Consider the following 14,096-nt stretch of genomic DNA (forward strand, 5'->3'; position numbering starts at 1 on the left):
AGGCACCTCTTGTTAGCCAGACACAATGGTTCTAGGTACTGGGGATACAAAGAAATGAAACAGTGTCCACCGTCGTAGAGTTTACATTCTATAGGCAGTCATAAAAAGAACGTAGTGTATTCTTAATTTCATCTGCTCACATAGGCTAGGGAAGGTGATCTGAACCCTCTGGGGATCCCTACCTGAAGAACTGCAATATATCCTCCAATCACCTAAGGATAGACACCTGAACAACACCCCATTCCCCTTGCCCCAGCCCTCTCATAAACCCTCAGCTTTCACCTAGTTACTCCAACCACTTACTCATTCTCTTTTTCCTTCATACAATCAAATCCTTATCTATAATTTGTCACAAATAGCTAGGGATCCATTTCCAGTTCTGCCTGTTAAATTACCAGTTGCTTCTGTGATTAAATATAAGATTGCTCCTATGCACTTACTAATGACTGTATTTAAGTCATATATACAGTTTAAAATATATTTATTTATGTATATGTCCTATACCTTAGTAGATTGAAAGGTCTTTAAAGGCAAGGAATATATCATTTTTCATCTTTATATTTCTAAAGTTTGCCTATAAACTATGGGACCTCACACATAGTAGGTGATGAATAAATACAAACCATCATCATCATCATTATTATAAATGTTTCTTAAAGAAATGGATGAATGGGTGGATGCCATCCAAATATTAGTCTTTGCTTTACTCCCATAGCATAATATCTATGTCACCTGATTATACTCTTACTCCCCCAGTTTTCCACCTCTACTGTTTCAAAGAATCCTGGCTTAATGATTGTTCCAATCCTTGATGCATGCAGTATCTCTGATTGATGTTAATGAGCATCATACAGGGGAGAAAAGAGACCTCAATTGTTCTGAATATAAAACCAGAAAGATGAAGAGTTGTTTGTGACCATAATTGTAACCAAAAATGAGAACCAGATGGGAAAAGAAAGGGAGGAAAATATGAATAATCACAGTGGAACTCTCCTGAAAGATAACTTTTTAAAAAGATAAACAAAATATCAGCACATTTTCCATTCTCTTGCCATTAATACATTACACAGCTGAAGGAAAATGTATCTCCAAACTGTTAAGGGAACATGATTGTATGCTTCCTAAATCACCTTTAAACATCTTTTAAAGCCATGTATGAGACACACATATATAAACACACACACTTTAAACTGTCTTGTTAACTGAACTAAAATTCTGCTAAAGCTAAATGATAATGGCTGGCTGTAACCCCAGGCTTTAGGCTGTTCTGGGCCTGGGACTTTTTTTTCTCCTAAGAAAAGATGGTTATGGGATGAGTAACTTGTGACTTTACAAGAGATTTGGTATTTTTCTTCTGTAGCCAATCATTTGCCAATCTCATTCCAATTTATTGAAAGCCCAATAACATCAACAGAAACCTTTAGTGCTCACCTACAATGTAAGGAGCACTGTGCTAAATGCTTAAGAAAAATACAAATTTTAAATGACACAGTCCCTGACCTTACAGAATGTCTGGTCTCAGATTGCTTAAGATTCCACTAATTGTCCCACCTCGTGTCTCCATTCAAAATGGAGCAACAAACTTACAGACAACAAATAGTAGTAACATTCTTATACCAATATATCTAGAGGTATTCAGAAGATCCTAAAACCTGAATGGGCAGGTAGGTGGCACAGTGAATAGGGAGCTGGGCCTGGAGTCAGGAAGAATTGATGCTCAAATCTGGCCTCATATACATACTAGTTGTATTACTCTGGGAAAGTCACTTAATCTGTTTACCTCAATTTCCTCATCTATAAAATGGGGATAATAATATAACCTACCTTCCAGAATTGTCATGAAGATCAAATAAGATAATAATTTTAAAGCACTTAACACAGTGCCTGGCACATCATCTTCATCATAACAAATGCTCATATAGCTCTTACTAAATAAATGTTTGTTATTATTATTGTTACTATAAAATTCTGGTTTTAAATGAAAAAATCAGTTTGACATTTAGCTAAATTTTTTATTAGTTTTGTTTTGGGTTTTTGTTGTGTTTTAGGAGGGTTTGGTTGTTTGTTTTTTTTTTAAATTGGCAGACTATTGCCTATGCTAAACATTTAAGGGAATACACACACACACACAACACACACACACACACACATACACACGCTTACACAGATCTTGCCCTCTGGTAGCCTACAACATAGCTAAATATCAAAGTCAACCTTCATACACAAAACAGTCAAGCAGAAATACAATGCAATAGTTATTGATAAAAGCAACAAGTAAAATCATTCAAAACACAGGGAGACTGATATGGGCTGATGATTCTCAAATCTACCTTACCTACCCCAATCTTTCTGCTTACTTTAGATCACATATCTCCAACAGCTTTTCAGACTTGTCAAACTAGATGTCCAGGAGACATCATAAACTCACCAGGTCCAAACTGGAGTTCAATATCTTTCCTCCTAAACCCTCCACACCTACCACCTTTCCTATTTACTGTAGAGGGCAACACCTTCTCCCAGTCCCATGTTCTCATATCTTAAGATTCATCTTGTATCTCTCATTATTTTTCACCTTCCATATCAAATCTATTGCCAAGCCCAATCAATTTCACCTTTGCAATATCTCTAAAAAAAAAAAAACCCTCCTTTTTCTCCTCTGGCACTGCCACCATTGTGGTGGCCCTTGTCACCTTACCTCTAGACTATTGTAATAGCTTGCAGATGGGTCTCCTTGCCTCAAGTTCCTCTCCACTCCAATCCATTTTCCATTCAGTCACTAAAGTGATTTTCCTAAAGCACAAATCTGATTGTGCCACCAACACCACCACCCCACTCAATAAACTTCAGTGGCTTCCTATAGTCCCCAGGAGCAAATACAAAATGCTCAGTTTGGTATTCAAAGCCCTTTATAACCTATCCCCCTCCTACCTTTCCAATCTTTTTACACTTTACTCCCCAACACATACTCTTTGATCCAGTGACGCTGGCTTCCTGGTCATTCCATGAACAAGACACTCTATTTCTCAGCTCCAGGAATCTTCTCTGGCTGTCTCCCAGGCTTGGAACACTATCCCTCCTCTGCTCTACCTACTAACCCCTCTAGCTTCTTTTAAGTCCCAACTAAAATCTCATCTTTTACTAAAAATTTTCCTCTGTCCCTCTTAACTGTCTCTCTGTTAATTATGTCTTATTTATCTGGTATATAGCTTGTTTGTATGTATTTGTTTTCATGTTGTTTCCCTCATTAGATTGTAAGCCCATTGAAATCAGAGACTGTCTTTGGCTTCTTTTTATATGGCCAGTGCTTAGCATTGCAAATTAAGCACATAGTAGGTACTTAATAAATGTTTATTGATTGATTGATTGAAATCTATTATCTCCAGCCCTGATATCTTCTTTGAGCTATAGTCCTGTGTTTACAGTAATCTGTCAGATAGTCCTACCTAGACCAGCCCCTTAACTCAGGATGTTCAAAATTAAAATCATCTAGCAAGAAAAATTGACCCTATTCCATACTTTACCATCTCTACTGATAGTACCACCAAAGGAAATTTATTTTGTCCCAGGATGTCTTTTTCTTCTTTCTCTGGTTGTGCAGGCATGATATTTACAAAAGTTCAAGTGAAAATTTTTCTAACTAAACATTAGTCTCCACAAGAAATATCCCTGCTATAGGAAATGACATGAATTCTGAGTTGGCACTAATTAATACTAGGGTGAAAGTAAAATTCACTATAACATAATCTATGAGGGGGGGAGGAAGAATCAGAGAGAAAAGAATTGCAAGCAAACCCTTATTGTAAATAAAATTGTAGGAGAATATCTACACTACTTTAAACAATAAATGATTTTTCAACTAGTACCATAGATTTGGAGGTGGAAGAGATTTTAGAGGTCATTGAGTGGAATGCTCTCATTTTACAAATAAGGAAAATTAGACCAAAAAAGTTAGTTTGGTAGCACAATTTACATAAAATTAATTTGCTAAGTATAAAGCATTTATATTTTCATTCAAGCAAGCCCTCTAAGAATCCTTACTAAATAACAGTTTTAGCCTAATTCAAGTAACTCTATGTGTTTCTAAGTAATAAAATTAATTTTTCTCTAAATTTGTCTATAATTCATACTTTTCACTAATTCAGACAGGCTAACTCCTATTTACCTTGAACTGGTAAGGTTTTATTGTATAACTCTAAAATACATGTCTCTAAAGGAATTCCTCCAAACTCTAATTTACTGATCTTTCATAAATAAATGTTCCTGAAGGTGATTTCATTTAAAAATGAACTTTGCATTAAGGTGAAGCAGTATAAATAACAAGCATACATATGGAGCCAAACAACCTCTCACCTCTCATTTCCTGAGGCAATATCAGCTCCAAGATGCGTCCAGGCCTTCCTGGGGTATGCACTATGAAGTTGTACCTTCCCATAAACCCCTGGAGCAAGTAGAAGACATGCACAGGAAATTAATAAGCATAGCAAAAGAAGATCACTAAAGAAGTTAGAATGCAAAAAAAGGATAATGGTAAAAAAAAAGTATATAACAGATGTTGAAAAGTTTACATTTAATCTGCTAAGATCAATGTGGATGCTCTAAATACCTTTATATTGTCCCAAGTGTACCCAAGTGGCAATGATATTGGTAAGCTGTGGGCCATGTAAGGAAAATGAAATTTTATATAATACAAAGATGATGCAAAGCTTAGAAATAAATCTATACTCAATGGGTGTGGAGCCAAGATGGCAGAGTAAAAGCAGTTACTTTCTTGAGCTCTCCCCCAAACCCTTCCAAATACTTGTAAAAATGCCTCTAAACAAATTCTATAGCAGCAGAATCCACAAAAAGCCAAAGTGAAACAAATTTCCAGCCCAAGGCTGGATGCTTGAAGGGAAACGTCTGTTTTGCCTGGCTGGGAAAGGAGTGTAATGCAGAATGTACTGTGCAGGCAAAGACTGGGCCACAGCAAACTCAGAGCAGGCCTCAGGAAACTGAATCACAGGTAACTGTGACAGTTTCCAGACTTCTCAACCCACATAGTTGTCAAAGACAACTTACAAGGTCAGTGGGAAAGGTCTGTTGGACCTGGGTGAGAGAGGAGCACAGTCTGGCCCCAGTCATTGTGCAGCCATGGGGCAGTGGTCACAGCAGCAGCGGCTGCTTCTAGAGCTCTCAGCCCACAGAGGGTCGAGGGATCCAGTGACTGATCAGAGGGGGATTGCAGAGATCTCTTTGCTGGCACTGAAGCAGGATTCTCTTGCTTTGCCTCTGCTTGGATCTGAGTCATAGTCCTGGGTGGCAATCCTGGGGCAGGAGGGGCACTGGCAAGGCAGCCCTTGTGGAGATGGTGGAGAGTGAACTCTTCTTACATTTCCAAGGCAGAAAAGAGTGCTTGTTGTCACTCATACATGAGAGCACAGGCCAGGAAAGGAGTAACACCTCTTCTTTGATCATATGACCTTGGAAGAACTGAAAATGTCAGGTCCCTAGAAGTATCTCTGAAAACAGCTGCACAAAACCCCTGAAGCAAGCAGAACCCTACCTTAATAAAGAGTTTAAAAGTCAAGTAATTGGCTGGGAACATGAGCAAATAGTGGGAAAGAATCTCAGACTATAGAATCATACTTTGCTGACAAAAAAGATCAAAACATACAACCAGAAGAAGACAATAGAGTCAAAGCTCCTACATCCAAAGCCTCCAAGAAAAAGATGAATTGGTCTCAGGCCATGGAAGAGCTCAAAAAGAATTTTGAAAAGCAAGTAAGAGAAGTAGAAAAAAATTGGGAAGAGAAATGAGAGTGATGCAAGAAAATCATGAAAAAGAGTCAATAGTTTGCTAAAGGAGAACCTAGAAAATATTGAAGAAAATAACACCTTAAAAAAATAGACTAGGCCAAATGGCAAAAGAGGTCCAAAAAGCCAATGAGGAGAAGAATGCCTTATACAGCAGAATTGGCCAAATGGAAAAGAAGGTCCAAAATCTCACTGAAGAAAATAATTCCTTAAAAATTAGAATGGAGCAAATGGAAGCTAATGACTCTATGAAAAATCAAGACATTATGAAACAAAACCAAAAGAATGAAAAAAAAATAGAATACAATATGAAATATCTCATTCAAAAAACAACTGACCTGGAAAATAGATCCAAGAAAGATAATTTAAAAATTATTAAACTACTTGGAAGCTATGATCAAGAAAAAGAGCCTAGACATCATCTTTCAAGAAATTATCAAGGTAAACTGTCCTGATATTCTCGAACCAGAGCGTAAAATAGAAACTGAAAGAATTCACTGATCAGATATGTTTTTTTTAAATTATGTAATTTAAAGGCTTTCTAAGAACAACAAGAATAATACACTTGCATTGGTTGCAATTATGATTAAATATAAACCTGTGGGAAATCAAAAAACATCAGAGCTGCAATCCCCCTCTGATCAGTCACTGGATCCCTCCACCCTCTGTGAGAAATGAGGTGAGAGGGAAATCTCATTGGATTTGGCTTAAGGAGGGAATAACATACACACTCAATTGGGTATGGAAATCCATCTTACCCTACAGGAAAGTAGGGGGGAAAGGGATAAAAGAGGAGGGATGATAAAAGGGATGTCAGATTGGGGGAGGGGATAATCACAAACAAACACTTTTGAGGAGGGACAGGGTCAAAGGAGAGAATAGAATAAACAGGGGGTGGGATAGGATGAGGAAATACAGTTAGTCTTTCACAACATGACTATTATGGAAGTGTTTTGCATGACTACACATGTATAACCTATATTGAATCGCTTGCCTTCTCAATGAGGGTGGGTGGGGAGGGAGGAAGGGAGAGAATTTGGAAAAATAGTTTTTACATACAACTAAGAAATAAGATATACAGGCAAAGGGGTTTAGAAATCTATCCTGCCCTACAGGAAAATAGAAGGAAAAGGGAATAAGAGAAGGAGGGGGGTGACAGAAGGGAGAGCAGATTGGGGAAAGGGGTATTCAGAATGCACCATCTTGGAGTGGTGGGGAGAAAATTTAGAACTCAAAATCTTGAGGATGTGAATGTTGAAAACTAAAAATAAATTAATAAAAAAGAAAAAAATCTATAATCAGTAAGTCAATAAACATTTTTAAAACACCTACTATGTGCCAGGCACTGTGTTAAGCAGTGGGAATATAAAAAGAGGCAAAAGGCAGTCACTGCCCTCAAGGAGCTTACAATCTAATGCGGGAGATAACATGCAAACAAATATATACAAAGCAAACTTTATACATGATAAGAGGGAAGGCACTAGAATTAAGAGGGGTTGGGGAAGACTTCCAGTAAAAGATGGGATTTTAGTTGGGACTTAAAGGAAATCAAGGAGGTCAGTAAAATCTGTAGAGAAAGATATCATATTTAAAGAATTGTCTACTAGAATACCACTGAAATCACTGCCCTTAATATACAAATTTGTTGTTGGGGTATTTTATGTTATTTAGTATGTATGGAGTGGGAGCAGGGCCAGGGTGGAGTGCATTTTGCTTCCTAGAGGAGAGGGATTTAGTGTCATTGGTTTTGTTTCCAGTAATTCACATTAATCTTTTGTTCTGTTAGACTTATCAAAGACTACATCTTTAGGTCCTTGGTTTCAAAATATAATTCTCATCAGACAAAAGGGTTAAAGTCTTAACAGAGATTTGCTTGATGCAGTCCAGCTATATTCCTTCAAGTCTTTCTTTCTGCACACACATAAAGTGCCAAGCTCCATTTTAAACATAATTCTCAATTCTCCAGAACCCACAATTCTCAGCAATGACTTTCCTAAGAAAAAGAGGGCCAAAAAAAACCTTATTTGTATAATTTGTCCACTTTCTGTCTCCTACAACATCTGGCTTGATACAAGCACTTAAAGAATGTTTACTAATTAGCAAGTAAAACAAAACCTCAATGAACTAGAACCTAAACGAATAGAACTCTAAATGGTAGGATTTTTTTCTTCATTGTGATTTATAAGAAAAGGCCAATTTTAAAAGTTGATATTAGTTTTGTTTTTGGTTTTGTTTTTGTTTTTTGGAGGATAAGGAAAAGAGGAAAGATAAAGAAAGAAAGGGAGGGAGGGAGACAGGGAAAAGGAAAAGAGAAATTAGAAAAGAGGAAAGAAAGGGGGGACTGACTAGAGGAAAAGGAGAAGAGAGGAAGAGAGGTAAAAAATAAGACAGAAAAGGAGACAGAGAAGAGGTGAGGGGAGGGGAAAGGAAGGAGAAAAGAGTGGGAGGGTAGGAGAAGGGGAGGAGGGGGAGGAGAAGACAGAAAAGGAGAGGACTTCCAGAGTATAGCCTGTATTATTACGAATTTTTTTTTCAATCTCATATACTTTCTACATATGTTATCACAGATTTTTTTCAGTCTCATATGCTTTCTACATCTATGGGCTTTTACATAATGAGAATTGGCTTCATGATGCAAGAAAGTGGACTAACATATTTTTGGAAGATTTAAAGCAACAAAAAAAGCTTTTGCTTTTTATAAGCAAAATAGAAAAAAAAGCTTATTGTTTAATCCTGAATTAGTCCAACATTTCAAATAATCCATTAATGCACTATTTCTTTGAACATCCTTATTAATGAAGATTAAGAGAAGCTAAATCTGTCATTTATGTTGCAATTTTACTTGCTTCATGGTAGATAATTATGGACCCAGCATGATAGGAGGACAAAACCCTACTATTTCTTTGTTCATTTCATTCTAGTACCACAAAGACTTGAGAGAAACTCAATTATGAGATCCTTAAGGTTATATCTCATCACCATCTTTCTATCCCTATAATACCTGACACTATTCTTCAAACATATTAGGTGCTCAATAAGTATTTCTTGAAAATTAGAAGGCTGATGATGACACTAACTGAATAAACTTCACCAATCCAATAATATCATTGTTTCTCATTATTCTAATGAACTAACCTCCAAAGAGGGCTTTTCTGAGGTTTAACTGAGAATCTAGAATGTATTGGATACTGCCCAAAACCTGCATTCAGAGCATGACCTTTGATTGGAGATGGTGGAAGTTGGATATCAGAGAACTCCCCCCAGATCCTTTATTTAAGGAGGGAGCCCAGGCAGACACCTCATCACTTCCCACCTGGTTATAGGACATTGTCATTCCCCTACCCATGGTACTCACTCTCCCTTCCCTTCCTCCACCCCTCCACTTTTCAGTTTCTTTTTATGCATTTTCTTCCCCGTCAGATTTTTAGATTCTCTAGGACAAGGAATGTCTTTTGTCTCTTTTTAAAAATTTTAGCCACAGTGCTTAGCACAGTGACTGCCATGCAATAGGCACTTAATAAATGTTTATTGACTGACTAAATGAATGAATATTTAAGATATGTTTTTTTAAAATTATGTAATTTATAGGCTTTCTAAGAACAACAAGAATAATACACTTGCACTGGTTGCAATTATGATTAAATATAAACCTGTGTGAAATCAAAAAACATCAGAGCTGGCCAAAGGGACAGACAGACAGACAGACAGAGATATAGAAACAGAGTAAAACAGAGAGATGATAGAGAAATAGATAATAGATATAGAATAGAGAAATAAATGCTCTATATAAATGATAGATATAGAAATATTTAGATAAAGATGTAGATAATATAGAAATAGATGATAGAAAGATAACGATGATATAGAAAGAGGTGATAGTTGTTTTTGTTCATGTTCATCCTTTATTTTTGAAGAAAAACAATGACATCATGAGTGTGATTATATAGATATGGATAATATAGAAATAGATGATAGAAAGAGAAATTGATTGATAGATCATGTGGCATTATCAGCTATGCATTCAGAGAAAACAAATTATCACATTTTCTAGAACCAACAGGTAGAGATGATCTAATGCTTAATGGTGTTAAGAGTCCTTGGAGGGACCCTGAGAAATAAGAAAGCAATTCTCTGACCATCTTCATTATCCAATATAGAATCACCCAAACCAAGGAGGAGGCAGAACTTAGTACAATCAGAGGGGGAAAGTTCATTATTCCTTTTAAAACCGAATTAAAAATTCCATTTAAAACTGAAATATTTGTAGGATACAATATATGTAACCGAGAAGCCATTTTAGGTTGTATTTTTTTTCTATGACATCTTTTTTAGTTGGATCTATCATTATAGCATCAGCAAATGTACTGGCTGCCTATACTGTTTTACTGCAATATGATCAACTAGAAAGATCTCACAACTAATAAAAATCCACCCAAAATTGTCTAGTAGGCATGCATAAGAGCAGATTCACAGCAAGTCTCCTTCCTGCTTCCCACACACACAAGTATGTAAATGCAACACGTTTATATTTGGATTTGATGTAATTTTAATCCAAATGGATGACTGCAGAGCAACTGCCTCTACCAATGAAGATCAGTGCCAGATTAATAATCTTAAAGACTTGTCTGGGACACTGAGAGGTTTAGTGACTTATCCAGGGTCGCATAACCAATATGTGTCAGAGGCGGTTAACACAGGATATTCTGATTTCAAAGCCAGCACATTACATGAGTATGCCAGATACCTTTCTACGTGCTATTTACTTAATTTAAAAAGACATAAACACATATTCCTACCAATAGTTCCCGGAGCAATATTAATTCCATCCAAACGATCGCAGTAGACTCCTGCAGAGGCTTGAAGCTGGATCAAAAGGGTTTTTCCTTTCTGTAAGGGCTCAGAAAAATTACCTGTTTAAAAAGAAAAGTTTTCCAATAACTTCATTTGAAGTTTAAGGATTATGTTAGACTTTCAAGAAGGCAAAGGCAAGTGAATATATTAGACTATGTAGATGAGTTACTGTAACATGCACTAAATTATACACATATGTATATTATATAACATATTATATATATGTATATCATATGTGTATATAACATACAGAAACCTATAACTACACAATGAATGAGCTAATTACAAATATTTAGATTTGCTCATTCAAGTGAGCTTGGTAAAAAAATTTACTAAGCAACATTTTAACCAAGTTATTGTGTGATTATATATATGTGTGTGTATATATACAGAGTATATATATATATATATGTGTGTGTGTAATGTGTGTATACATATATACATATGTATAAATACATACATATATGCATATACACAACCTATATAATGTACAAATGTGTTATTTGTATATAATTTATAATACTTGGTGTAGGTATACATGCATATGCATAATATATGTATACATGTCAATAGACTTCTTGAATAGGAGAGGAACCTATGTGCACATGTGTACAACTAACTGGTTTTCCCTTTTTGTCCTCAACTTTTAAAAGTGCTTTTCTTTCTGCATATCAATATCTCCTGATTTACTGGACTCGATTGAAGTTTCCACTTGTTATATCTTTAACATCTTCTCTTGCTCCATATAAACAGAAATTACAATGTGGGGAAGGCATATATGGTTTTCCCAAAGGTCTCACATAAATATAACCTGGAAGTGTGAGCTATTTTACAAATGCCAAATTTCACAGATCAGATACAAACTTAATACATACAGGCTCAAAGTACAACTTTCTACATTATGTGGATGAAATTTTTGGACTGCTGAAACATATCCAATGGTTCTACCAAGTAGACAAATTCCATATTTTTTAAGGAATGTTTTCTTTTCTGAGCCTAACACTGATTCATTCATTTAACAAGGGTTTTAAAGCACCTACTGTGTGCTAGACATTGTACTAATCATTGGAAATACAAGTATAAAAACAATATAATATGGTATAAACACAATCCATTAATACCGACACCACAACTCCCTGGCAGAAATTGACAACAGCACATGACTAATGTGGAAATATGTTTAATGTGACTGTACATGTATGGCTTATATCAGATTGAACACCATCTTGGGGAGGGAGAAGAGGAAGGAGGGGGAGAAAATTTAAAACTCAAAATTTTGTAAAGGTGAATGTTGAAAACTAAAACTAACTAAATAAATATTAAGAAAGAAAAGAAATTGACAACAGTCATCCTCCATTTTACAGGCAAGAATAGAGAAGTTTTATGAGATTTATCTGAAGAATTCACATCCTTGCCAAGACTGGCAGAAAGAATAAGTTCAAGGAGGATTATTTCTTTCTGGAGATATTTTCCTATCCTTTTGTACCTGGTGGTATAGACATAGTTTCACTGAAATTGAATAAGGAAGTAATGGGGAGTAAGAAGGAAGTGCAGTAAGGAGAGAAGGAGAAATAAAGTCAGCATACACAATGGATTGAAAATACATACAGAGGGGCAGCTAGGTGGTGCAGTAGATAGAGCACTGGCCCTGAAGTCAGGAGGACCTGAGTTCAAATCCAGCCTCAGACCAAACACTTGACACTTACTAGCTGTGTGACCCTGGGCAAGTCACTTAACCCCAATTGCCGAAAAAAAAAAGAAAATAGATACAGAAAAGTCCAGCAAGAAAGCTAACTTTCTAGATTTATGACTATTGAGATAAGAAGGATAAATTTGAGAACAATTATAGATTTATATATGTATATTATACCTTCTTTACAAGAAAAAGATTTATTTTATCATATCATCTAAGTTGCAATTTAAATATCCTAGTGCAAAGTCTTCTATTTCATAGTAAGAACAACAGAATAATAAAGGTATAAGGCATCACAGAAATTTTCTAGTCTTTCCCCCCTCAAATTTGTTTTTTTTAATTGATATCTTTTGATTTTACATTGCCTAAGTTTCCATTAGATCTCTGCTTCTCTCAGAGAGCCACCTCTTATGACAGAATGTTATAAATGAGCCCTCTTAGAACAGGGCTTCCAAGTCCAATGGAAATCTTAAGAGTTATCTAATCTATATGAGTAGTCATTTTGATGGATCTAACTATTGAGTGTAAAGAAATTATAATTATAAAATTATTACCAACCAATTGCTACTAAGCTAACTAATAAACCCTCTAGGTGTTATTTGTAAATATTTCAATCTCATTGCATGGTTTTGGAGAGCCTCAAAGGCATGGCATAGTCAAATAGGTCAGTATTTTAATCCACATGTTGCAGGTATAGGGGATAGACAGCAGAGACGGAGATGTTAAGTGAATCTGCCTAGGGTCACACAGCAAGTGAATAAGAGATCAAGGATTAGAACTCACAGCCTATGAATTTCCAGCGTGTGGTTTAACCCATTAAGCCACTCTGTCCCTCTGTGTAGGTAATAGCATTTATACTATCAGCAGAACGACTAATGGGTTCTCTCAGCCAATATGAAGATGTTGCTAGAGCAGAAAGAAGGGGAACAGAGAGGAGGGGGAACGTTAAAGTAAATGTGTTTGGTGTAGCCCTTATCTTGTGGTGATAAGTCTGTACAGTAAGCTGTATTCCAACTGTGATTTCATTTATTTCACGGAGGGTAGTTTACAGTATTGGAAAAAAATGGCCTAGCATTAAACAGATACCAGGGAGGAAAAAGTAGGACAGTTTTTGCCCTAGAGAAATGTATGCAGAGTCCAGCAAAAAAAGAGGTCAACGTTCCTCTAAAATTAGAGATTAAATCAATTATGCAACACAAAACTGCAGCAGATGTGGATATTTTTTATGTCTGTGCAAAATTATCCAGCTTGCCATGATCTTCCAATATCTGAAACGACCAGGTTTTATTTTGTTGGTCTCCTTGGTTCAAGAGGTAGAAAGATGGTGGGAATGGAAAGTAGAAGGAAGTGAATAGGTGGTATAGATGAGAAATCCTAACAAAGTGTTCTTCTGACTTTAAAATGAAGTGTTTTTTTTCCCAAGCTCTAAAGGCCTGGGTTCTCCCTTTATTCCCAGAATGAGTAAAAAGAGGTTAAGTGACTTACCCAAAGTTACACAGCTAGTAAGTGCCTAAGTCTAGATTTGAACTCCGGTCTTACTGATTCCAGACCTGGCTCTCTGTCCACTGAGCCACCTAGCTTCCCCTGTGCAATTATTAAGAAAAATATTTTTTTTACATTAAAACTAAATTGACTCCTCTAGAAGTAGCTTCTATCTATTCCATCTAACTCTGCCTCCTAGGGCCAAGACTTCTTCTACATAATAGCCCGTCAAATACTATCATGACATTATGCCGCCCCCCCCCCACATACACGTCTT

At 36.2% G+C, this 14,096-nt stretch overlaps 1 protein-coding gene across 1 annotated transcript in view; it reads right to left on the reverse strand.

Moving 5' to 3' along the window:
* PKHD1 (PKHD1, fibrocystin/polyductin) overlaps nucleotides 1–14,096 on the reverse strand; it is a 492,125-nt gene that overhangs the window by 29,013 nt on the left and 449,016 nt on the right. The window contains exons 54-55 of the mRNA XM_027840287.1: nucleotides 10,590–10,703; nucleotides 4,351–4,438 (exon numbers count right to left, since the gene is read on the reverse strand). Coding sequence (XP_027696088.1) covers nucleotides 4,351–4,438; nucleotides 10,590–10,703 — 202 coding nt within the window. The remainder of the gene's footprint in view (nucleotides 1–4,350; nucleotides 4,439–10,589; nucleotides 10,704–14,096) is intronic.

The sequence above is a fragment of the Vombatus ursinus genome, unplaced genomic scaffold, assembly GCF_900497805.2.
Source record: "Vombatus ursinus unplaced genomic scaffold, bare-nosed wombat genome assembly UNPS02004698.1, whole genome shotgun sequence".
Lineage (NCBI taxonomy): Eukaryota > Metazoa > Chordata > Mammalia > Diprotodontia > Vombatidae > Vombatus > Vombatus ursinus.